General features: G+C 52.8%; 2 protein-coding genes across 3 annotated transcripts in view; one reads left to right on the forward strand and one right to left on the reverse strand.

Annotated features, from left to right (window-relative positions):
* PSKH1 (protein serine kinase H1) overlaps nt 1-21662 on the forward strand; it is a 39699-nt gene extending 18037 nt beyond the window's left edge. For both annotated transcript variants that reach the window (XM_002711626.5, XM_070062628.1), the window contains one exon: nt 19419-21662. In XM_002711626.5, coding sequence (XP_002711672.1) covers nt 19419-19736 — 318 coding nt within the window. In that variant the 3' untranslated portion in view covers nt 19737-21662. The remainder of the gene's footprint in view (nt 1-19418) is intronic.
* On the reverse strand, nt 20974-24007 carry CTRL (chymotrypsin like). The gene is given in 9 exon segments (XM_070062555.1): nt 20974-22069; nt 22160-22309; nt 22404-22570; nt 22737-22793; nt 22796-22812; nt 22903-22960; nt 22963-22981; nt 23071-23301; nt 23930-24007. Coding segments are annotated over 9 exon segments (942 nt in total). The 3' UTR covers nt 20974-21904.
* Between the last annotated feature and the right edge of the window lie 1188 nt (nt 24008-25195).

The raw sequence follows: 25195 nt of genomic DNA on the forward strand, positions 1-25195 counted from the left end.
TTGCTATGGCCTGGGAAAGCAGTAGAAAGATGGCCCAAGTGCTTGGGCCCCTGCACCTGCGTGGGAAACCCAGAAGAAGCTCCTGGTTCCTGGCTTCAGAGCAGTGCAGCTCTGACTGTTGCGACCATTTGGGGAGTGAACCAGTAGATGAAAGACCCTTCTCTCTCTCCCTGCCTTTCCTCTCTCTGTGTAACTCTTTCAAGTAAATAAATAAATCTTTAAAAAAAGAAAAAAAGAGAAAGCCTTGTATTAAAAAAACAGGTTTATTTATTTTATTTGAAAAGCAGTTACAGGGCAGGGGGAGAGAGAGAGAGAGCTTCCATCCACTGGCATCCACCGGTTCACTCCCCAAATAGGCATTGTGTAGGTACAACAGCCGGAGTTGAGCCAGTCCAAAGCCAGGAGCCAGGAGCTTCTGCTGTGTCTCCCATGTAGGTGCAGAGTCCCAGATACTTGGCACATCCTCCACTGCTTTCCCAGGTGCATTAGCAGGGAGCTGGATCAGAAGTGGAGCAGCCAGGACTTGAACCAGCACCCATGTGGGATGCTGGTACTGCAGGTGGCAGCTTTACCTGCTACACCACAGCACTGGCCCCAGATCATCTACTTTTTGAAAGAGAAGCTAGATGATCTGCTTTATTCCTTTTTCCTCCTTTTATTCTGATAATCTGTTTTAAAATGTTGGAATCTAATTCACATAATTAAGCAACACTTGTGTGCCAGCAAACACTAATGGGTGGGCCAGATTCAATCAGCAGGCCATCAGTTTGTATCTGTGGATATGCTGATAGTCCTGATACCTGTAAAAATCTGTCAGGGTTCAGTACTGCTAGTAGCTGAATGAAGGTGCAGGAGAAGTAAGAGCTAGTCAGTCCTTAGGAAGGGTGCTGCATGGTTAAGGAGACCAGACCAGCGCCACAGCCCTGAACATAGTGGAGTGCTTAGGAAGGCTGTGAAGAGAACATGTGACAGCTGTCTTTATGTGGGAGGTGAGATGAGCTCTGCAGGATGCCAGGATGCTGCTGACGTTAAATGGCACTGTGTAGGTCTGAGTAAGAACTTGGGAAGCTAGAGGATAGTCTCCCAATATTCACTTGAAATCTAGGAATGCCCAATAGGGAACTGTCTCACTAGAGACTATTACAGTCCAGTTGAATTTGATTCAAGGTTCATTGAAATGGTTTGGTTCAGTTCCCAGCATCCTCAGGACAAGTGTGAACTTTTGGTATTTGTGGAGGGGAATGGGAAGATTGAGAATAGGAGGTGCAGGGGTAACAGAGGGAACAACTTGGGAATGAGTTCCTTACACCTGATGATGGTCCTCTCAGTAATGCTGGGTTGATGTCCTGGCATTTACTTTGTTCTCAGATATGGATTGGTCATCGTGTTGGCACAATCCTGTAAGTGTAAACTGATGGTAAGAGCCTTTTCCCATATCCCAGGATAGAGCTGTACAAGCATGCCAGGATACTGGCAGGAACTTGCTTCCCTGGAGGCCATCTATCCGAAGTGAGTGGCTTGAAGTTGTCCTGTCTGTCCTGAGCTCCATGTAGAAAAGTAAAGAGAAACAGATTTCTGCCAGGCAGTGGTAAAGGTCACTGCTTCACACACTTTAATGTTCATACAAATTCCCTGGGATCTTGTTAAAGTGTACATTCTGATTTGGTAGGTCAGGGTGGGGCATGCAAGGCTGCATTTCTTTCTTTTTTTTTTTTTTTGCAGGCAGAGTGGACAGTGAGAGAGACAGAGAGAAAGGTCTTCCTTTGCCGTTGGTTCACCCTCCAATGGCCTCTGTGGCCAGTGTGCTGCGGCCGGCGCACCGCGCTGATCCGACGCAGGAGCCAGGTACTTATCCTGGTCTCCCATGGGGTGCAGGGCCCAAGCACTTGGGCCATCCTCCACTGCACTCCCTGGCCACAGCAGAGAGCTGGCCTGGAAGAGGGGCAACCGGGACAGAATCCGGTGCCCCGACTGGGACTAGAACCCGGTGTGCCTGCACCGCAAGGCGGAGGATTAGCCTAGTGAGCCGCGGCACCGGCCAAGGCTGCACTTATAATAAATATGAGGCTATTGGCCTTCAAACGTTGCTTTGAGGAGCAGGTGTTCAGGCTAATGCCTAAAATGGGCTGGGGGTGGTCAGGGACAGCCTTGGAGAAGGGAAGAGTTGGGCTTTGGAGGACAACCAAGAGGAGTCAGATTGAGCAAAGAGGAATTTTCAGGGCACAGTGGCCTGAGGGACAGGTTCATCTAAAGCTGAGGCCGGAGAGTCGTGCCATGAGGGCCCTTGGGAAGTTCAGTTATGCCGATGAGGCTTTGAAGAACCATATGACATTGTAGCTGAAACTGAAAATTTAAACTAGACATGCACTGAAGCTTGAGACTGGCTGTGCTTTGGGAGCTCTGACTCCTGAAGCTCTGCGTGTGGCCAGGCTGGTGTGGGTCCAGCTGGCAGAGGGAGCACAGAGCTTAGATGTGGGAGGGAGAGGAGGAGGGAGGTTTCCCAAGAGATGCCGACAGGGAAAGTCTTCCAGGAAGTCTGTGGGTCTGCCTAAGAGTTCCTGCTTGTGGCAGTTGAGCCGGCACTTATCTAATTGGAGTTGCACAGTGTTGTTAATTAGCCATTGATTACCCTAGCGTGGAAGACCGACAGATAGTGGGGTGGGGAATGGACTCAGGCCCCCTGCTTCTGTTGGAGCCCAAAGGCTAGGTCCCCAGCTCCTGCTGTGCTGAGGTCATGGGGCATGAGTCTGGGGCACGCATGTGTGTGTGTGTGAGGGGGATACTACTCACCTTTGCTCCCATAGCCCTTTACCTAGAGCTGAAAACATCAGTTCCCAGGGCCAAAGTCAATTACCTGGTGGGTGCTGGTAGTACATGTCTGTTACCAGGAACTTGGATAACCCCAACACCTTCTGCAAAGATCTGGCTTGTGAGGAATGTGTCTCGGGGGAGGGTCCTGTCTGAGCTGGAGCCCAGTCTGTCTTTTCTGCTGATCACTGCCCACCCACTGCTCACTTGGTGGGGAAATGCAAGAGGGTGAGGGTCTCTCTTCTCTATCCCTATGGGGCTTGAGATTACCTGGGAAAAGAGAACTAGAGTTGAAAATGGCCATGGGATAAACCTTTGTTGACAGGCTCATGCTTTTGATGGCAGGTGTTGGCATAGAGCTACCAGGCCTTGACAGTCTGGAACATGAGCCATGGAGCTCAGGTCAGGCAGCTGGCCCTGCCCCTCCCTCACTGCGACCATCTGTTGTTGTTGTTGTTGTTGTTTTTTTTTTTTTTTTTTTTTTTGACAGGTAGAGTTAGACAGTGAGAGAGAGAGAGAAAGGTCTTCCTTCTGTTGGTTCACCCCCCAAATGGCTGCCACAGCCGGCACGCTGCACCAATCCGAAGCCAGGAGCCAGGTGCTTCCTCCTGGAATCCCATGCAGGTGTATGGCCCAAGCACTTGGGCCTTCCTCCACTGCCTTCCTGGGCCACAGCAGAGAGCTGGACTGGAAGAGGAGCAACCGGGACAGAATCCGGCACCCCAAACGGGAATAGAACCCGGGGTGCCAGCACTGCAGGTGGAGGATTAGCCAAGTGAGCCGCGGCACCGGCCGCAACCATCTGTTTTACACTATGATGGGCATTTGCCCTCCTAAGGATTGTCAACGTGAGCAGGGCTCTACCAGAGAAGCTAGAGAGCGTGTCAAGCCGAGGATGGTGTTGCTGTGCCTCCCACTCTGAGCTCAGCAAGATTTGGAAAGATGGATTTCCTCGCTAGAGAGTAAGTCCTGAGGTATTTGGTATCTTTCTAGGGGCACGTTTTCAATCCCTTTCCCCATTTTAGTGATATTTCCTATATTCTGGGCCTATCTTGTGTGCTTACTCCCTGAGGGCTGTGTACCCTCAGCCCTGTCAGGCTCAATGGTTTCTGTGGCCTTGACTAGACTGCTTCCTGTAGGAGGTGGGCTCAGAGAAGGGGACAGAATGAGCAGGAGGTTGTTTGGGAGTAATGGGGGTAGAAGTTGCAGGCCTGGTGTCTGTTACTGGGGCTCTGTAATGTCAGGAGCTCCTTGTTTACGGTTAGGTGGGAGCCCCCGGGCCCCTGCTGGTGAAGAAATGCAGCAGGAAACTCTGGGGGGGCTAGCGTGGGAAGACTAACTGAAACTCTTGGATAATCCCTGCCTAGTCCCCTGGGGATGTTTGGGGCAGATGGGGTACAGAACAGAACCCTGACTCTGCAGCAGGGAGGGACACCAGCTTGTGAGGGCAAATTTGGAGAGGATTTCAGGTTGTCCTGTGTGACCTAGAGAGCGTTTTTTCTTGCCTTGACATGCCCAGCAGGCTACAGTGATAAAGTGCCCCACAATCCTGACACTCCAGATACTCAAGCCTGAAGACCTGGCTCCAGGCCATGGCCTACTCCTGCACACATGTTGAAGACTCTTGTTCGGGTCACTCTAGACTAAGCCCTTGCTCAGGCTGTTTCTTCTGTTCCTTGTGTTGGCCTTAGAAATTTGATCAGCTCTGGGGCTGGAGTTGCGGCACAGCGGATTAAGCCACTGCTTGGAATGCCCACATCCTGTATCAGAGTTGCCTAGTCAAATATCTATTACTGGCCGGCACCGTGGCTCACTTGGCTAATCCTCCGCCTGCGGCGCCAGCACCCTGGGTTCTAGTCCCGGTTGGGGCACCAGATTCTGTCCCGGTTGCTCCTCTTCCAGTCCAGCTCTCTACTGTGGCCCCGGAGTACAGTAGAGGAAGGCCCAGGTCCTTGGGCCCTGCACCCGCATGGGAGACCAGGAGGAAGTACCTGACTCCTGGCTTTGGATTGGCACAGCACGCCGGCTGCAGCGTGCTGGCCGTAGTGGCCATTTGGGGGGTGAACCAACGGAAGGAAGACCTTTCTCTCTGTCTCTCTCTCTCTCACTGTCTAACTCTGCCTGTCAAAAAAAAAAAAAAAAAAAAAAAAAAAAAAAAAAAAAAGACTATTACTCAGCTTCCCATCCAGCTTCCTGTAATGGGATCCTAAGCAGCAGCATATAATGGCTCAAGTAGTTGAGATCCTGCCACCCATCTGGGATACCCAGATGGAGTTCCTGACTTCTGCCTTCAGCCTGACTCAGCCCCAGCTGTTGCATGCATTTGGGTAGTGAACCAACAGATGGAAGATTCTCTCTCTCTGTTATTCTGCCTTAAATATAAATAAAATAAAAAACATATACAACAAATTGGACTAAAGCACTAAAATTATTTTTTAAAAAGGAAATTTGACCAACTCTAAAAGATCCAAATAAAGCAGAAGATGGTCCAAGTGCTTGGGCCCCTGCGCCCACATGGGAGACTGGAAGAAGCACCTGGCTTCTGGCTTTGGATTGGCCCAGTTCCAGCCATTGCAGCAATTTGTGGAGTGAACCAGCAGATGGAAGACATTCTCTCTCTCTCTCTCTCTCTGCCTCTGCCTCTGCCTCTGCCTTTCAAATAAATGAATAAATCTTACAAAAAAAATCCAATTGAAAGATTTCTTTTTGGGCCAGCACTGTGGTATAGTGGGTAAAGCTGCTGCCTGCAGTGTCAACATTCCATTTGGGTGCCAATTGGAGTCCTGGGTGCTCCACTTCCAATCCAGATCCCTACTAATGTGCCTGGGAAAGCAGCAGAGGATGGCCCAAGTGCTTGGGTCCCTACGTTCATGTGGGAGACCTGGAAGAAGCTCCTGGCTCCTGTCTTCCATCTGGCCCAGCCTTGGCCATTATGGCCATTTGGGGAGTAAATCAGCAGTTAGAAGGTTGACCTCTCTCTTTCTGTTTCCCTCTGTCTCTCACTCTGCAACTCTGCCTTTCAAATAAAATAAATCTTTAAAATAAAGATTTATTTGTTATAATGTTGACTAATATATGTGGCTACTAAGTATGAGGCACAGTGTTGGGTGTTTTCTATCTGGCCTCTCTTGTTCCCGTATCAGTCCTGACAGATGGGTGTAATACCTCCATTTTACAGATGAGGAAACTGAGGCAAGTGAGGTTAAATAACTTGTCATTGGGGCCAGCATTGTGGTGCAGTAGATTAAGCAGCCACCTGTGACACTGGCATCCCATAAGGAGTGCCCAGTTCAACTCTCTGCTGCTTCACTTCCAATCCAACTCCCTGCTAATACACCCAGGAAAGCAGCAGAAGATGGCTTGGGGCCCTGCTACCTATGTGGGAGACCTGAATGGAGTTCTGAGCTTCTGGCACCAGCATCTATATGGGGTGCTGGCACTGCAGACAGCAGCTTAACCCGCTGTGCCACAGCACCGGCCCTGAACTGGAGCATTGGTAAGTGGTAACTGGGGAGAACTCTATCTTGCTTCTTCTGGAAGAAGCACCAGTGGATGTTGGTGACACCCTGCTGGGAGGCAGGCATGAGCCTGCCTGGCTAGCTGGGAGTACTCTCACCTGAGGCTGAACTGCCTATGGGCACAGGCTGGAGCAGAATTTGAGGCCACCAGGACTGTGTGTGCTCTTCATTTGTGTGACTCTTCGAAGAAGAGGGAATACTAGGAAGGAGGTGAATTAGAATTAATCTGAAGTTTTACCCAATGCCAGAGGTTCTGGAGTGGAGAGGGCATGTTGGAAGTGGTGGGGAAACAAATGTTGGCCAAATGTGAGGAGGACAGAGTGTAAGTGTGAGGGCACTCTGAAGACACAAAGAGCCACCTTGAGAGGTGAGCTTCCTGTCACGGGGCCCCAGGAGGGCTGGAGGAGCTGATTCTAAAGGAGTGAACAGGTGAATCATCACCCATAGACTCATCCTGGAGGACTGATGAGTCCTCTCACGCAGTTATTCTGTGCTTCATTTGACATGAAATGTGATGTCCTTGCCCTGATGTCACTGCTTTTGTTAAGAGTTCTATTCCTAGAGGCAGGACATATGAAGAGGCTCTTGGAGAATTGATGGCAAAATGATGTCATCAGCAGCTCTTCTGCATCCAGCAACCGGAATTGTCACCCTCCTCTGCTTGGGCAGCCTCTGAGCTGTGGGCGAGCCTGGGTGACTGTACCAGGCAGAGGCTGTCCCAGAGCTCTGTTAGGAGAGTGCATGCTGGCCAGGAAGGAAACAGTGCTGGTGGGAGAAGGGGGTCCATCTCCAGGGCCTCTCTGCGTTGGGGTAAGGGTAGTGGGAGAGAGCCTCTTAGGATGAGTCCCTGAGCTGTAGAATGACCATCCATGAACTTGGGGTTGAAGGGTATTTGAGAGGCAGTGGGTTGGGCCATCATGTGATGCTGATCACCCTGTATTAAGGTGAGTGCCTGGAGCTGGTCCTTACCCAGCTCAGCTCAGCTCTTCCCCTACCATCTTTCTTTCTTTCTTTCTTTTTTTTTAAGACTTATTTATTTTTTTGAAAGAGTTACACAGACAGGAGGAGAGGCAGAGAGAGAGGTCTTCCATCCATTGGTTCACTCCCCAAATGGCCGCATTTCGGAGCTGCGCCAATCTGAAGCTAAGAGCCAGGAGCTTCTGTCAGGTCTCCCATGCAGGTGCAGGGGCCCAAAGCTTTGAGCCATCTTCTACTGCTTTTCCAGGCCATAACAGAGAGCTGGATCAGAAGTGGAGCAGCTGCAACTAAAACCAGTGCCCATATGGGATGCCAGCACTGCAAGCAGAGGCTTTACCCACTACACCACAGCGCCGGCCCCAACCCTACCCTCTTTCTTTACCTCACTCTAATCCATTTCTTTGTTCATTAAGTAATTGATTTATTTTAATTTAATTAAAAGGCAGAGAGAGAGTGCTCTATCTGCTGATTCACTCCCCAAATGTCCATACACCTGGGGCTGACCCAGACCAAAGTTAGGAGCTCAGAACCAATCCAGATCTCCCACATGGGTGGTGCAGACCCAAGTACTTGTGCTATCACCTGCCACTTTCTAGGATGCACTTACCAAGAAGGTGGATCAGAAGCAGCTCCAGGACTCAAACTAGGCACTCCAGTATAGGATACAGGCATTCCATGCTTCATCTTTTTTTTTTTTTTTTTGTAAGTTTCTTTTTTTTTTTAACTCCATTTTTGTTTTTATTTTTTAAGGACTATAAATTTCATAAGTACAGCTTTAGGAATATAGTTATTCCCACCATACCCACACTCCCACCCCTCTTCCTCCTTCCTCTCCCCTTCCCAGTCCCATTCTCCATTAAGATTAATTTTCAGGGGCTGGCACCGTGGCACAGTAGGTTAATCCTCTGCCTGCAGCACCAGCATCCCATATGGGCGCTGGTTCTAGTCCCGGCTGCTCCTCTTCCAATCCAGCTCTCTGCTGTGGCCTGGGAAAGCAGTAGAAAGATGGCCCAAGTCCTTGGGCCCCTGCACCCGCTTGGGATACTGGGAAGAAGCTCCTGGCTCCAGATTGGCGCAGCTTCAGCCATTGTGGCCATTTGGGGAGTGAACCAATGGAAGGAAGACCTTTCTCTCTGTCTGTTCCTCTCACTGTCTGTAACTCTACTTCTCAAATAAATAAATCTTAAAAAAAAAAAAAAAGATTCATTTTCAGTTAACTTTGTACACAGAAGACCAACTCTTTACTAAGTAAAGATTTCAACAATTTGCACACACACACACACAAACTGAGAAGTGGTTTACAGTTAACTCTCATAATACAACTCATGAGGACAGAGTCCTGCATGGGGAGTTAGTGTGCAGTGACTCCTGTTGTTAATTTAACAATTATTCTTATGTATGACGTCAATGACCACCCAAGTCTTGACATGAGCTGCCTGGGCTATGGAAACCTTTTGAGTCCACAGTCTCCATCAGAATTTAGACAAGGCCATAAGCAAAGGGGAAGTTCTTTCCTCCTTTCAGAGAAAAGTACATCCTTTGATGGCCACTTCTTTCTGTTGGGGTCTCACTCACAGAGATCCTTCAGGTAGAATATTCTTTCTATGCTTCATCTTAACTGCTTAAGTCAAAATCTTGGCTCTCTTCCCTGTTTCTTTTTGTTTTGTTTTTAAATATTTTTATTTATTTGAAAGGAACAGTTATAGATCACTACTTTCCCAGGCATATTAGCAGGGAGCTGGATTAGAAGAGGAGCATCTGGGACTTGAGCTGGTGCCCATGTGGGGCATTGGCATTGCAGGTAGTAGCTTAACCCACTGTGCCACAATGCCGGCCCCTCTTCCCCACATCTTAAAATGACACTTAAGGCATTCCATATGGGTGCCGGTTCCAGTCCCGGCTGCTGTACTTCCATTCCAGCTCCCGGCCGATGGCCTGGGAAAGCAGTAGGAGATGGCCCAGGTACTTGGGACTCTGCACCTGTGTGGGAGACCCAGAAAAAGCTCCTGGCTCCTGGCTTTGGATTGGCCCAGCTCTGGTCATTGCAGCCATTTGGAGAGTGAACCAGCAGATAGAAGACCTATCTCTCTGTCTCTCCCTCCCTCCATGTATTACTCTGCCTCTCAAGTAAATAAATAAATCTTTAAACAACAACAACAACAAAAATAATGCTTACACTTACCATTCTTTCCATGGGGATTAAGTGAGGTACAGAGGCTGGGGCAGGTCTCAGTGCTCTCTAGCTGACAAGATCCATGCCTGTGGGGTGCGAGCATGCACCTGGTTCATCATATGCTCTGACTCTTGTTTTTTCCTCCCTACCCCTCACCCTGCACATATGTCTGTGTTTGTCAGAGTGTGGCCAGCTGAGCAGGGTAGCCCTTACCCCAGAGCCATGGGGAGGACCGCTCAGGGACATGGGAGAGCCGGAGATGGTGTATGTGTGCCGGTGGGAAGGCAGTGTCAGACGCAGGTAGTGTTTCCTTGCTTGTGCTTAGGCTCTGCTTGGATGCTCTAATTGCCTCACTTTGCCCACCTGCCGTATGGATGGCAGCTGTGATGCACCCATCAGCCCACCACTCTATCCTTGCTGACCCCTGCGCCCAGAGTCAGGATGGCTTTCCTGTGTCTATCTCAATAGCTGCCAGCACAGGAAAACAAAAACTGGTTTAGAATTTTTTGCTGTGATGCCTCCCTGAGCCCTTCTTTGCCTCCCTGCTAGTGGCTGTTGGTTGTCAAGTGTTGGATGACAGTATCTTAAATGTGGAGATTCTGGCCGGCGCCGCGGCTCACTAGGCTAATCCTCCGCCTAGCGGCGCCGGCACACCGGGTTCTAGTCCCGGTTGGGGCGCCGGATTCTGTCCCGGTTGCCCTCTTCCAGGCCAGCTCTCTGCTGTGGCCAGGGAGTGCAGTGGAGGATGGCCCAGGTGCTTGGGCCCTGCACCCCATGGGAGACCAGGAAAAGCACCTGGCTCCTGGCTCCTGCCATCGGATCAGCGCGGTGTGCCGGCCGCAGCGCGCCGGCCGCGGCGGCCATTGGAGGGTGAACCAACGGCAAAGGAAGACCTTTCTCTCTGTCTCTCTCACTGTCCACTCTGCCTGTCAAAAAAAAAAAAAAAAAATGTGGAGATTCTGGGGTGGGCATTTGGCACAGCAATTTAGAAGATGCTTGGGATATTTATCTTTCATATCCTGGTTTGAGTCCCAGCTCCTCCACTTCTGATCCAGCTCCCTGCTAATGCACACCCTGAGAAAGCAGCAGGTGATGGCTTATGGGCTTGGGGTCACTGCCACTCATGTGGGAGACCCACTCATGTGGGAGTTCCCGTCTCTGGCTTTGCCCTGGCCCAGCCCTAGCTGTTGCAGCTATTTGGAAAATGAGCCCATAGGTGGAAGATCTCTTTCTCTTACTGTCTCTGTCTCTCGAATAAAATGAAAACAAATAAATGAAAAATATCCTTTTAAAAAAAGTTTTGGAGGGGCCAGCACTGTGGCACAGTGGGTTAAAGCCCTGTCCTGCAGCACCAGCACTCCATATGGGCGCTGGTTCTAGTCCTGGCTGCTCCTCTTCCAATCCTGCTCTCTACTATGGCCTGAGAATGCAATGGAGGATGGCCCAAGTCCTTGGGCCCCTGCACCCAAGTGGGAGACCTGGAAGAAGCTACTGGCTCCTGGCTCCTGGCTCCTGGCTCCTGGGCTTTGGATTGGCTCAGCTCTGGCCATTGCGGTCATTTGTGGAGTGAACCAGCAGAATGGAAGACCTCTCTCTCTCTGGCCTTACCTCTCTCTGTAACTCTGTCTTTCAAATAAATAAAATAATTCTTAACAAATAAAAAAAAGCTTTGTCCGGCGCCGCGGCTCACTAAGGTAATCCTCCGCCTGCAGCTCTGGCATCCCGGGTTCTAGTCCCGGATTCTGTCCCGGTTGCTCCTCTTCCAGTCCAGCTCTCTGCTGTGGCCCAGGAGGGCAGTGGAGGATGGCCCAAGTGCTTGGGCCCTGCACCCCATGGGAGACCAGGAGGAAGCACCTGGCTCCTGGCTTTGGATTGGCGCAGCGTGCTGGCCGTAGCAGTCATTTAGGGGGTGAACCAACGGAAGGAAGACCTTTTTCTCTGTCTCTCTCTCTCTCACTGTCTAACTCTGCCTGTCAAAATAAATAAATAAATAAATAAATAAATAAATAAATAAATAGTTTTGGTGCAGCAGGTTAAGCTACTGCTTGGATTGCCCACATCCCATATCAGAGTGCTGGCTTGAGTCCTGGCTCTCCATTTCCAATCTAGCTTCCTGTAGTTGCACCTGGGAAGGCAGCAGATAATTTCCCAAGTAGTTGGGTCCCTGCAGTCATTGTAGGAGAACTGGATGGAGTTCTTAGCTGATGGTTTCAACCTAGCCTGGTCTCAGCTGTTGTGGCCTCTTAGGAAGTGAACCAGCAGATGGAAGATCAATCTCTCTTTCTCTCACTGCCTTTCAAATAAGTAAATGAAAGAAACTTTAAAAAAAGAAAAAGTGAAGATTACATGAAGAAGAGTAGATGCTCCCATCCCTGTCCAGGAAGGCTCCCTCACGAAGGGCTATCCCTACCTCACCGTCTCATCTTCACAACAGGTGTGGATACCCTCAGGCCAGATCCCTGACTGCTCACCAGGGGGTGGCATGGTTTGGACCCTTGGGTTTGACAGTGGCCCCTCGTGGTCCTTTGGTTGGAGACCTTGCTCTAAAGCAAGGACAGCTCTCTCTGTGTGAGCACAGGAAGCAGGCACTGAGTGGAAAGGAGCAGAGAGGCTTCTAATGTGCCACTTTTGGGCCACACTGGGCTCCCCAGAGTCCTGTCCTCTAGGTATCCGTCCGTAGCCACTGTGCTGGTTGCACACTCCCCAGAGAGCAGTGCCCTCCTGTGGTAGCAGATGCCATCCCCACCTCTCACCCTGCCGTTACTTTACTGCACTCAGCCATTTCTACAGGAAGGCCTTGGTGTGATCACCCCAGTATCTCATCAGCCCAGGGTCAGAGCCACCTTTCGTCAGTGTTTCTCCCACCCACAGCCCTCCAGGCCTCTCCAGCACTGTGGCTTGTGCTGGCAGCTGTACTGGTGTGCCAGCTGTCCCCTCCCTCTTCTGCGCTTCTCATTGTCTGTCTCCACCTGGATGGCACTGCCCTCTCATGGGCTGTGTCACTTACAGGCCCTTGAGTTCTGGGAGCTGCTGGGCTATCGTGTCTCCCACGTTCTGACCTCTTTAGCTCTGCTCATGGCCTCCCACACTCCCTGCCCTCCTGCCCCCACTGAAGTGGGAGCCAAGTCTCAGTTGGATGGATGGTTAATGGTGACCTGAACCAGGATCCCTTCTTCTGTCAGCCCTTCCATTCTTTCTCCTTCCTGCAGATACCTTTGGTTGTCTGTTTCCCAGTGCACCCATGCTGCCCAGAGCTGAGCTCTGCTTTAGTCACCTTCATGTCTTCACTCATCTGCCAGTCCTGAGCCAAGTCCTTTGTGCCCAGCTTCCAGGGACTTAGACCTCTGAAGACAGAGGCCACACATGCATGACATGCTGACAGCCAATGGAGCTCTAAACTGCCTCAGAAATTAGAATGTGACAAAGTTTAAAAAACAAAAGATGCAGGTTGAGCCCAGGAAACCACTTGGCCTCGGCAGAATCCTTGAGTGGAATTAAGAGCGATCCCTCTGCAGCAGGCTTTTAAGTCCAGTACCCCCAGGGCCGCTCCAGGACATTTTGAAGAGCAGACATTGCTGGGTTACTGACACAGGCTGTTGATATTCTCCTGATCCAAAGTGGGTCCAGAGCATCCTTGACTCCTGAGTTCTACCTGTCACTCTCCCAGCCTCTCGTTCAGTGTTTTTTTTTTTTTTATTTTTAAAGATTTATTTATTTATTTGAAAGAGTTACACAGAGAGAGGAGAGGCAGAGAGAGAGAAGTCTTCTCTGCAGTGGTTCAATCCTCAGTTGGCCGCAATGGCCAGAGCTATGCCGATCCAAAGCCAGGAACCAGGAGCCTCCTCAGGGTCTCCCACGTGAGTGCAGGGGCCCAAGGACCTGGGCCATCTTCTACTGCTTTCCCAGGCCATAGCAGAGCTGGGTCAGAAGTGGAGCAGCCAGGTCTCAAACCAGCACCCATATGGGATGCCGGTGCTTCAGGCAAGGGTGTTAAGCCACTGCACCACAGCTCCGACCCCCAATGTGTGCTCTTGAGAGGGACGGGTGGGGGCACAGGATTTCATTTTGTTACTCATCTCCACTTTTTAGAAGGCAGCTTTACTCACCTTTAAATTGTCACGCCTTTTCTCATTTTATTTTTATCTTTATTCTCTGCTTCTTTTCTTTCTCTTTCTTCCCCCAAGTTCCTTCCTCTGGCAGCCTTCTCTTTCCTGCCGCTCCCTCCTTCCCCACCTGCTGCCGTGGCCCAGGGTGGTGGGTCCTGTGTGGTGGGGAATCCCAGGCCATGGGATGACAGATGTCTGGTCTGAGGAGGGGCGCTTGGCCCCCCACCACACAGAATCTAACTCTGCTGAAGTTTTCAAAACATTCGTGCTCATGGGCAGTGGCAGAGTGTGCTTTCCTTGTCACACTTTGAGTTCTGCTCTCCTGAGTAAACTCCAAGTTCCGATTCCCAGAATTTCCTCTGTGCCCTTTTCTGTGCTTTCATTGAGGCCCACATAAGTACAGAGAAGAGCCTTTCGAGGGTGGGAATACTGGGCCTGAAAATAATCTTGAGACAGAGTGGAGGGAAGAACTGAGTCACGGTAGCACAGCCCAGAATTTTCTGCTCCTTCCATGCTCCTAAGCTCTCTGGTGGGGCTGCTTTCTTTGCCAGAGAGACTTCCCAGAGCCATCAGGGCTGGATGAAGGACCCGGAGGGTTCAAAAGTTTAGTTTCAATGGCAGCAGCTGTTAGGTCTGTGCCTTACAGACAGCCAAGTGAGGACAAAGACGGTGAGCCATGTTCTTAGAATGTAGGGCTTTGGGGGGCCAGCACTGTGGTGCAGTCAGCTAAGTGTCCGCTTGTGGTGCTGGCATCCCATATGGATGCCGGTTCTAGCCTCAGCTGCTCCTCTTCCAATCCAGCTCTCTGCTATGGCCTGGGAAAGCAGTAGAAGATGGCCTAGGTGCTTGGGCCCCTGCATCCGTGTGGGAGACCTAGAAGAAGCTCCTGGGACCTGGCTTCTGATCAGCCCAGCTCCAGCTGTTGTGGCCCATTTGGGGAGTGAGCCAGCAGATGGAAGACCCTTCTCTCTGTCTTTCCCTCTCTCTATCTATAATTCCACCTCTTAAATAAATAAATAAATGAAATCTTAAAAATTAACCACTAAAAGGGGTGGATTTTTTTAAAAAAGAATGTAGAGCTTTAGAAACCGGAAGAGACATAATTCCTTGCCCTCGGGCTTTTGTTAAAAGTGAGACAACTATGATTTCTTAGGTCGTGTAAGAAAATAGAAGTAGAACCCAAGCTACTGGCTCACAGGCAACAGTGCCACCCAGGTGATGTCCAGAAGAGAGCCCAGGCCTTCCTTTCCTAGCCTCCCTTGAGAATGGTCAGACTGCTTGCCAGGAAGTCAAGGGCAACCCTCCGAGGAGGGTTTGCTGCCAGAAGAAGCAGCGTTCTCCCTCCTCTACAACCCAGGCCAAGAGCTCACTCCCTCCTTTGTTCCCTTAGCCCTTCGGCCCAAGTGAGACCAATGGGAGTGGCTTGTATGAAGTTCTTGCCAGGCCCAGTGATATTAGAGCCAGAGCAAGTAAAAGAGGCTGGGAGATAGAGGTGAGGCACCTGAGCTGGAGGGGAAGCCTGTTCTGTTTCGGTGCCAGGCTCCTCTGAGCAGTGGCTTCTGGAGGAGAGGGAGGTGCCGTTGGTGAGGAAGTGCTTGTGGGAGGTCCTTTGCTATCTGTTGGCTTCTCCGCTATTGCAGCAGAGGTGTGGGTTCCCCAACTACAAGGAGTCATAGCCACTCTGGGGGCTGGGGGCTGTAGCATGGAAGACAGCCAGCCAGCTGGGTGGCCAGAGACAGAGCTGTGGTGGGTGCTGCCCCTCCTTCACAACCTCCTGTTTCCTTTTGAGACAGGGCCTAGCTCCTCTCTCTCACGGTCCAGGGTCTTGTGGAAAGGAGGGTGTGTGCTGGCATTGATGCTGTCCTCTGACCCGAGAGTACAGAGTCCTGGGTGTCTTCAGGTAAAGCCAGTCAGTGTCTTAACATTTCTTTCCATGCCCCATGCTCCATGTCAGCCCAGGAGCAGGCAGGGGCGTCTGGAAGTCTAAGCGGGTTGTACTTGAAGCTGTCCCTGTCAGCGACCTGAGGCCTGTGTGTGTCTATGGTCTGGTTCTAAGGATACTAGAAGAGGTGAGAGTCCTGTCCTTCACCCAGGGCAAGCAGTTAGAGTTTCAGAAATGGAGGGTGACTGTTAGTCATTATTCCTATGCCCAGATTGCTTGCAGGCTCACAGACATACTTAGGAGGCTCCAGGGCCCAAGTATGTTGGATTAGGTCAGGCTGCAAGTTTTCTTGGGAGGTACAGAACTGGACTTGGGGCCAGAGCTAGGCTGTGGATGAGCATGGGAGGCTTTACTTTTCTTTTCTGAGCCCTGTTGGCATCCTTGGCAGGGTTCTAGGGGGTGCTATTCTGCAGATCCATGTAAGGCCCTCCCTTGCTTTCAGTGGCCTGGGTAAGGACCACCTCCCTGTGGTTTGGCTGCCTAATTTCCCTCTGGAAGTTTCTAAGTATGTGAGAGTTAGGCTATGGATCACTGACATGTCCTGGCTCTCAGATCAGGACCTCCTGAGTCACTCTGGCTTGGGGGACTTCCTTGGCACAGCTGCTCCCAGCTTTTCAAAGATGGGGAACAGTGGGGTCTGACAGAGATGGCTGGACTGGCCTTCAGACAAATGAGTCCATCAGCATTCTGCACACAGCCACACTTGCACAGTAATTGGCGAGGCGAGAGGCTGGGGGAGCAGGAGGGGGAGATCAATCTGACTCGCTTTGGTACCGATAGGCTGGCTGCTTGATAAGCAGCAGGGGTCGATGCCTGGTGTGAGCTTGTGCCACACTGGAGATGGAGATGCTTAAGCCCATGGGGTGAGTCTTGTGAGGCCCCTCAACCTTGCATAGGACTAGTTTAGAGCTTCGGGGGTCCATGGCCGGGGTGGATAGGAAGTGGGGAAGCCTCCAATCCATGCATGTTCAGGTTCCTGGCTTTTGAGTGCAGCTCCACCAGGATTTTGGCCTCTGTTGAGAGGTTACCCCCTCTTCTTTGCAGGCTGGACCAAGCGATGGGCAGAATCCGTGTTCCAGCCCCATTTGGGCTGGCCAGCTCTGTCAGCCCTGTCATGGGGCCTGTCTACTAGTAGGCCAGCCTGAACTACAGTGTCTTTTCTTGAAACTATAGGGAGCTAGAAGACAACCCTGTTATCCCCCTGATCTATCTGTTCCATTCCTGGTTTTCTGCATCCACCAGGAGCTGCATTGGGGCTGCTTTCCATCTCTCGAGTGAGTGAGTAGCTATGGTCTGGGCTGATTCCTGTGCTCAGGTGGCTGCAGGAAGGCATGGGGCTTTCTTGAGCGATGAGCCAAAAGCTATTACAGCAGCTATAGTCCAGTCACCCTGCATAATTACTCCAGTACTCCTAGGCTACACAGGCCTGCAGAGCATCCTGCACCCACCAGTGTGGGGGACTCTTGCTTCTATACCCTTTCACTGTTCTTGAACATCAGGGTACCTCTGGACCTCCTTGGCGTGTTCCTGAGACCCAGACTTTGTTTTTCTTGAGGGCCAGTATCTTCCCGGGACTTTGGAGCTGACCCGCTGGTGAGGATGGCTCTGTTAAGTTGGCTCTTTGGAAATGTGGCTTCCCTGTCATTTCCAGTTCTCTATAAAAGCTGAGACAGGTCTTCTAAAGGGCCGGTGAGCAGTAGCTGCAGGCAGCCCCAGCACCTTCTCAGGACTGTGGAGGTTTGTTCTCCCTGAAGCAGTCCTGCAAAGGAGAAGGGGTGGGGGAAGAGTGGAGACCCCTGGAGCCAGGCTGCAGGCAGCAATAGCTGATGGCTGTGCTGCTGCCCCGACTGTGAACTCTTGCAGATTCTCCTGTGCCCCCTGGAACATGTTCAGGGGCTCCCCAGGGTGAAAGGCGGCATGGAGTAGAAGAGGCCGAGCTCACTGGGCAGGAAAGGAGGATGGCAGTGCCCCAGGCGTCCCAGCTGAGCCAGCTGCAGCAGGCTCAGACAAGGGTCGCCCACCTGTGAGGAGCATCAGAGCTTGTGCCAGACGGAGGCTCGGGGACTCAGAGCCTGCCCTCCAGCAGGGGGTCAAGAGCCCAGGACATCTGGACCTCACTCGGCTGTGCCCCAAGGCCTGGGAGCAGCTCCAGGAAAGGGCACCCATCAGGCGGCATCCGTGGGTGGCTGACTCACTGAGCTGTAGTCACCACTGAGCACCTCCTGCACACCTGGGGCTCATCCAGCTCAGCACTGTCTAATGGAAATAATAAACTTGAATTCAGTCTTAAAAAGTTATTGCTGGAGGCCGGCGCCGCGGCTCACTAGGCTAATCCTCGGCCTGCGGCGCCGGCACTCCGGGTTCTAGTCCTGGTCGGGCGCCGGATTCTGTCCTGGTTGCTCCTCTTCCAGTCCAGCTCTCTGCTGTGGCCCGGGAGTGCAGTGGAGGATGGCCCAAGTGCTTGGGCCCTGCACCCGCATGGGAGACCAGGATAAGCCCCTGGCTCCTTGCTTCAGATTGGCACAGTGTGCTGGCCGTAGCGGCCATTTCAGGGGTGAACCAACGGAAGGAAGACCTTTCTGTCTGTCTGTCTGTCTCTCTCTCTCTGTCTCTTTCTCACTCACTGTCTAACTCTGCCTGTCCAAAAAAAAAAAAAAAAAAAAAGTTATCGCTGGAATAACTGCTGTAAGCACTGGGGGCTAAGACAAGAAGCATCCTTTACTCTGAGAATCCGAGGAGTTAGCGAGGTGAAGATGAGCTGAGCAGGCTGAGGCCTTAGACAGCTGGTTGGCATGGATGAGATGAGGCAGCCATGGACACCCTGGAGCACAGAAGGATTTGTGGAGTTCCCTGCTGGGGACAGGATTTACTAAAATGAGACTGGCGCACAGCACTGCTAGGAGCCCTCCATGGCTTCAAGAAGGCAGGCAAACTGGAGAGTGCCCCTGACAAGGCTTCTGGTCTCTGCTGGCCTGGGGAGCCTCTGCCCTCCTAGTAGACTGAGAAATCTCATTGTCTTGAATTGTCCTTTTCTCCTATGGCAAGGAGGCTGAGGCAGGGAATGCTGGGGTCTCCTACAACTGATTTGGGAGATGGGGAGAGGTGGGACTCTCTCTGGGCATCCAGGAATTAGAATTTGAGTCTGACTCATCATGGTAGAAAACTTGGGTCATTCTCTTTATTTATTTATTTTTTATTTATTTTAAAGATTTATTTTATCCAAGACAGAGTTACAGAGAGAAGTAGAGACAGAGAGGAGGGTCTTCCATCTGCTGGTTCATTCCCCAGATGGCCGCAACGGCTGGAGCTGCACCGATCTGAAGCCAGGAGCCAGGAGCTTCTTCCGGGTCTCCCACGTGGATGCAGGGGCCCAGGGACTTGGGCCATCTTCTACTGCTTTCCCAGGCCATAGCAGAGAGCTGGATAGGAAGAGGAGCAGCCGGGACTAGAACCGGTGCCCATTTGGAATGCTGGCGCTTCAGGCCAGGGCTTCAACTTGGACCACAGCGCTGGCCCCTGGGTCATTCTCTTTAAATTCTCCTGAGTTATGGTGGTCCTGGGCTTGGTTGGTAGGTTGAGGGAGCCTTGGCAGGGGCTGCCTTTCTATACTAAGCTTTGGGTCCAGGGTACCTTAGAAGTGATCCCTCCGCAAGGAGACAGTCCTTTGTCTTCTCACCATTCTTCTCGTTGCCTAGAGAACAGCCCCTGCTCAGCAGCCTGAAGCCTGCATGGCATGGGTAGGGGAGGCCCAGGATGCCACATGGGGTGGGGGCCATGCCTCCAGGGTGACTGCAGGGACATCGGGGAGGTCCAGGTGCTGTGCTGGTGTCATCTTCTGAATGGGATGAACAGTATTGAGTGCTGTCACTCTAATACGTGTCCTTGGCCTCTAGCCCTGGCCCAGCGTGTCCAATCTGGCCAAGGATTTCATTGACCGCCTGCTGACCGTGGACCCTGGAGCCCGTATGACTGCACTGCAGGCCCTGAGGCACCCATGGGTGGTGAGCATGGCAGCCTCTTCGTCCATGAAGAATCTCCATCGCTCCATCTCCCAGAACCTCCTCAAACGCGCTTCCTCACGCTGCCAGAGCACCAAGTCTGCCCAGTCCACACGTTCCAGCCGCTCGACACGCTCCAACAAGTCACGCCGTGTGCGGGAACGGGAGCTACGAGAGCTCAACCTGCGCTACCAGCAGCAGTACAATGGCTGAGCCACCTGGCTGTGGTACAAATACGGCATTGTCCCCACCTGGCCACACAGGTGCACACAGGCCCACCCGTGCCATCTGGGTCTGCTACCCCTTCTGGAGATGGGCCTCTGTGGCCATTGACAGGTGGAGAACATCTGGCCCCATCCTTTCTCTGTGCCTTCAGCAGCCTCCTCCTTACCATGGACCAGGACTTGGGCCTGGTCAGAATAGCGGTGGCCAGCCGGCTCTGAGCTCTGGACGGGGAGCCTGACCTGGCACTGATACCCCCTTGGTGGGCAGCTGCTCTGTATGAGTTGGTGGAAGGGACAGAATTTGATCTTCATTGTTTCTCTGACCCTTAGGCTGTCCCCAGACCAAAGGAGCCTGCAGTGCTGGTGGAGAGTGTCCCATGTCTCCAGGACCCTTGGGACACTTACTTCTGGAAACTCCCTGTCTTCCCTGCTCCCTACACTCTATGGCATCCAGGTTCTCAAAACTATGCCCCAGTGGAGGGCTCAGGCAGGCACAAAACTGTTGCCTTGACTGGACCGGGGCTCCTGCCAGGATCTGTTTTCTATCAGGGTATCCCTTTTGGCTCCAGGACTTGCCACAACCTCTGGAGGCAGGGCTATGGCATGGACCTGAGCCCTTCTGACTGGGTGGCCCCAGGCTCCAGCCTCTGATTGTGAGAGTGTTCCTGCCTTCTGCCCCTCAGTGCCGCCTTTGCAGAGCCCACCATTAACCCCTCTCCTCTTGGATGCCCACTCCATTCCCCAGGTGCCTCCTTCCCAACTATGGGGGGTAAAGGAAGCCCCTCCTGCTGCTACCTGGGGGATGGGGGCACCTGGGCCAAGGTGGAGGGCACAGGTCCCCTATGAGTCCCACTGTCAGCCCTGGTTCAGTCCTTTAGTTTTGCTGATAGCCCCTTCTCTTAAGGCACCACCCTTTCCTCTTTGCAGCTGCGCAGAGGTGCCATCTAGTGTGTGCTTTGGGTATGGGCAACCTTGCCTCACCCAGTCCTCCCAGAGGGAGTGGGAAGGAAGGAGTTGCTGTTCTAGTGGGAGGACCTGGGGCTGCTCTGCTCTCCCCTCCTGCTGAGTTTCTGCGCACCTCTCCCTGGAACTTAGCCATACTGTGTGACCTGCCTCTGAACCCTGGGCACCTAGGGACTGGCCTTCTCCCAGCTGGCCTGGCCCTGTCTACCCTACACCCATTTGTTTTTATAGCATAAACCTTCCAATCTGGGCCCACTCTGAGGCTGGAAGTAACCCCCACGGGAGGTAGGCGGGGTTGGGTTGCTGCTTTTCCAGAGGCCTGAGCCAGAAGTGTCTCCACATCTGTCCTGTCTCCCCACCACTGCAGACCAAATGGGAAGCCAAGCCCCTGCCCTCCGCAGCTGCTTTCATGGGAAGGAGGGGGCCAGGCCCAGCTTTGGCTTTAGCCACACTGCAGGGTTCCTTCCTGCAGGGAAGATCTGGCTCCCATTAGCTCCTCCCCATGGTCAGCCTCGGGCCAAGCCCCCTCTTTCTGCACTCCACCTCCTGGTGGGAAAGCAAACCAAAAAGACCACTCCGTGCCAAGCTGACTGTGCCTTATACACAACCTCCTTCCGTTCCCAGTCCCTCCTGGGCAGGAAGCCGTGGATGGCCCAAGTCTCATGGCCTCAGAATTCCCCCCCACTCCCCCACCCCCACCCCGCCAGTTCCTTCAGTGTCTGGGGCCTGAAGCCTGGGACTTCTTTCCTCGCGGGCCCATGGCAGGCCTGGTCCTGCGGGGAGAGCAGAGTATGTGGAGCTTTGGGCCTTTGATCCCACCTGGGCTCTCATGCCATGGATTGTGGATGGAGAATGTGCAGTTATTTATTTTGTGTACTCAGTTTGTAAATGTATTCTCTGTATTCAGTAAACAGGCTGCCTTCCTCAGGGAAGGCTGCCTTTTCATTCCACAGCCCTGGCTCCTTGCTTAGGACCAAGGGGCTGCCCTGAAGGGGAAGGGTGAGACCCAGCCTGGGCACAGATACTCTAGAAGATCCTGACTTGTCAGCCTCTCCCTGCCAGAAGAGAAAGTCCAGATGGCGAATAGGATCCTCAAGTGCCCTCTTTCCCTGTGAGGCAGGAGGACAGGTGGGGATGGGTGAGTGGACAGAGCCTGGAGTCTTCATTGAGATGGGGCAAGGGCCTGTGGTGGGCTCAGTTATAGGCTGTGACCTGGTTGATCCAGGTGCTGAACTTGCTAACCTGAATGTACACAGCTGGTGCGCACACATTGCAGTTGCTGGTGCCCCAGGAAACAACACCAATAAGCACCCAGGTGTTACCCTTCTGGCAGACAAGAGGGCCTCCGGAGTCACCCCGTGGGGGAAGCAGACAGGGGAGGTCAGCTTGGTGTTCAGAGCGTGTCGCATAGGACAGTGCCATAGGAGAGCAGGGTCCGGTGTGCACCTAGCAGGAGGAGGCACCTGAGCTTCCTGCACAGATCATGGAGTCCATGATCCTTGAGCCCCAGTAACACTGGCACTGATTCACAGTGACCAGGGACAGAGCCACCTGCCGCACCCATGCCAGTGTCACACTGCCTATGGGCCAGAAGGGGGGCTGATGAGTCAGCTCTGGGTGCTTGTCGTCCCCCCACCCCCAGCCTCCCACCCAGCTCCCAGGTCAGAGTTCCTACCCACACCACTGAGGTGACCCAGCCAGTGGTGACACACGTGAGGCCTGCAGACAGCGCTTCATTTGAGGAAGCCAGGCAAGCTGGGGAGATAGGTGTTGTATATCGGACTGGTGAGGCGAGCTTCAGCAGTGTCAGGTCGTCGTTCATAGTAGTAGGGTTCCAGCTGGGGTGTATGATGGCCCGGGGGTCAGGAAGGGGCCAGGTGAGCAGGAGTGGGATGGGCAAGACACCTGGGGTTGATGGAGCTGAGAGGGGTGGGCCAGACATTCCTTGAATCCCTGTTGCCCAGAGCCACCCTGCATGCCTCCTCCTTCCTGCACTCTGTACAGGCAGCTCAGCCATTCACCTGCGTGATGGACAGCATCTGCACTGTCCCAGTGCTGGATGATTGTTCAGATTTGCCCAGGCGACAAAGTGGCGGCCAGGGCTGCAGCAGGAAGAAGGCAGAGGAAGATGGGCCTCCAAGGGAAGGAGATAAGAGGTGGGTGGGGCAGCCCCCGGGGATCCAAGTGTTCACCTGAGATTGCAGTGGGCAGCAGTGACCAGCCAGGACTGACTGATGAGAGATCCACCAAGAAGTGGAAGCCATTGCTGTCCTGCGATCGGGGTCACAGGTGGGGATAGGCCTAGGCTACTGCAAGCATGAAGCCTCCTGGACCCTGCCCCACCACTAGGGTGCCTGTACCTGCAAAGACACCTGCCAGGGCCAGGAGCCCACCACAGCATTCTCCCCATTGACGATCCTCTGTCTGAAACTCAGTGCAGGTCTGATGGCAGGAACAGCCTGGCCACAACGGCCACAGCCTGGCGGACTTGTGATGACCTGCTTCCCATACCCTGGCCCACCTCTCTCCCTGGGCACTGCCAGGCTGTGCTCCCCAGAGGGCTCATCACTACCCCTTCTCCTGAGCCCCAGCTATCCTTGTTAGCCCCAGCCGGCCAGCCCCCAGTTCCCATCGTCCTTTCTCCCATACTGAGCTCCCACTGTTCAACTCGAGCCTTACCCTCCGGCCCTGACCCCTGGGTTACTCTCCTCCCTGGCTCTATTCCCTTCAGGCCTGATCAGTTCACACCCTTAATGCAGCCGGAGGGTTCATGCTTCCCAGGCTCTGGCCCTGACCCCTGTCCCATTCATGACACTGGCCCCTGCATGCCTCTCGCCCCCTCCCAGCCCTGCAGGCTCTGGTACATCCTGTCCCTTTTGCTCTTACTGCTCACCTGCTTCCCTTCCAGCTAGCCTGGCTTCTTTCCCGGGGCCCACCCCATGAGCTGTTCAGTCAGGACTAGTCCTAGCCCACTCACCCCAGGAGGGGCCAAGGAGGACCAGGATGAGGGTCAGACAGCAGCAGCGTTGTGGCAGCCGTGAGGTTGAGAACTGGGTCTGGCTTTATGGGTCTCCTTGTCCTTGGGCCACAGTTCCAGGCATGTGGCCAGACTAGCTGTGTGGGCTCAGCCCTCTCCCACACTCTAATTAGTAGAGTCCTTAGGCCAATGTCCCCTGACCCAGGCCTGGACTTCCCAGAGCTCAGGTGTGAGGCTCTCACCTCCACATCCCAAAGGCTTCTGATTGGGTCTCTGGCCCCTTCACATCCCAAGTATCGGGCACTGGATACCAGGGACATGCAGTACAGGGAAGTTTCCAAGGCTATCAGGGTCACCAGAGTCTCAGAGATGGCTGCTGAGTCCAGGTGTCAGGTGTTGTGATGTGAAGAATGGAAGGTCTAGCTGGTTGCAAATCCTAACACGTCATTTTGGAGGTTCCTCATCAGTCTGAAACAGGAGCCACGGGTTGCTGAGATGTTGACTCCCCCCTACCGCCAGCCCCAAATCCTCATCTGTCTGGCTCTGAAGCCTACTCTCCCTCCCTTCCTTGATTTATTTATTTGAAAGGAAGAGTCAGAGTATATTCCATCTGCTCGTTCACTTCCCAAATGGCCACATGTCAGGGGCTGGGCCAAGCTGAAGCCAGGATCTAGGTGCTTCTTCCAGGTCTCCCACATGGATGGCAGGGGCCCAAGCACTTGGGCCATCTTCTGCTGCTTTCCCAGGCACATTAGCAGGGAGCTGGATTGGAAGTGAAGCAGCCAGGACTTGAAACAATACCCATATGCGATCACTGTATTGCATGCAGCAGCTTTACCCACCATGCCACAGCACCAGCCATGATGCCTATACTTTTGAGGAATGTGAGCTCTTGGTGATTGGCAGAGCCTAGAATGAGATTTTAAGTGGAATGGTGACATCCAACAAATCTTTGACAGCCTCCAGGCCTTGAGGCTCCTATGGGCAAACCCTTGCAGTCTACAACCCACTTGTTATTGAGTTCCAGGTTTAGCTTGAACCAAAGGAGAGAAGATGCCTCTATACAAAAGTTGCAGTGGGTGGTTGGCTGGCAGTCTCCGTCCAAAAAATGAGATGAGTGAATAGGTGGAAGGATGGATAGACAGACAATAAAGAATAAAGCAAATGCATGGGTAACAAAATGTGAACTGTGGGCCGGCGCTGTGGCATAGCAGGTAAGCCACCACCTGCAGTGCCAGCATCCCAGGTGGGTGCCGGTTCGAGTCCCTGCTGCTCTGCTTCCGATCCAGCTCTCTGCTATGGCCTGGGATAGCAGTAGAGGATGACCCAGGTCCTTGGGCCCCTGCATCCAAGTGGGAGACCCAGAGGCGGCTTCTGGCTCCTAGCTTCAGATCGGTGCAGCTCTGGCCATTGTGGCCAATTGGGGAGTGAACCAGTGGATGGAAGACTCTCTGCCTCTTATCTAACTCTGACTTTCAAATAAATAATAAAATAATTTTTTTAAAGTG

Source organism: Oryctolagus cuniculus, chromosome 18, assembly GCF_964237555.1.
Source record: "Oryctolagus cuniculus chromosome 18, mOryCun1.1, whole genome shotgun sequence".
Lineage (NCBI taxonomy): Eukaryota > Metazoa > Chordata > Mammalia > Lagomorpha > Leporidae > Oryctolagus > Oryctolagus cuniculus.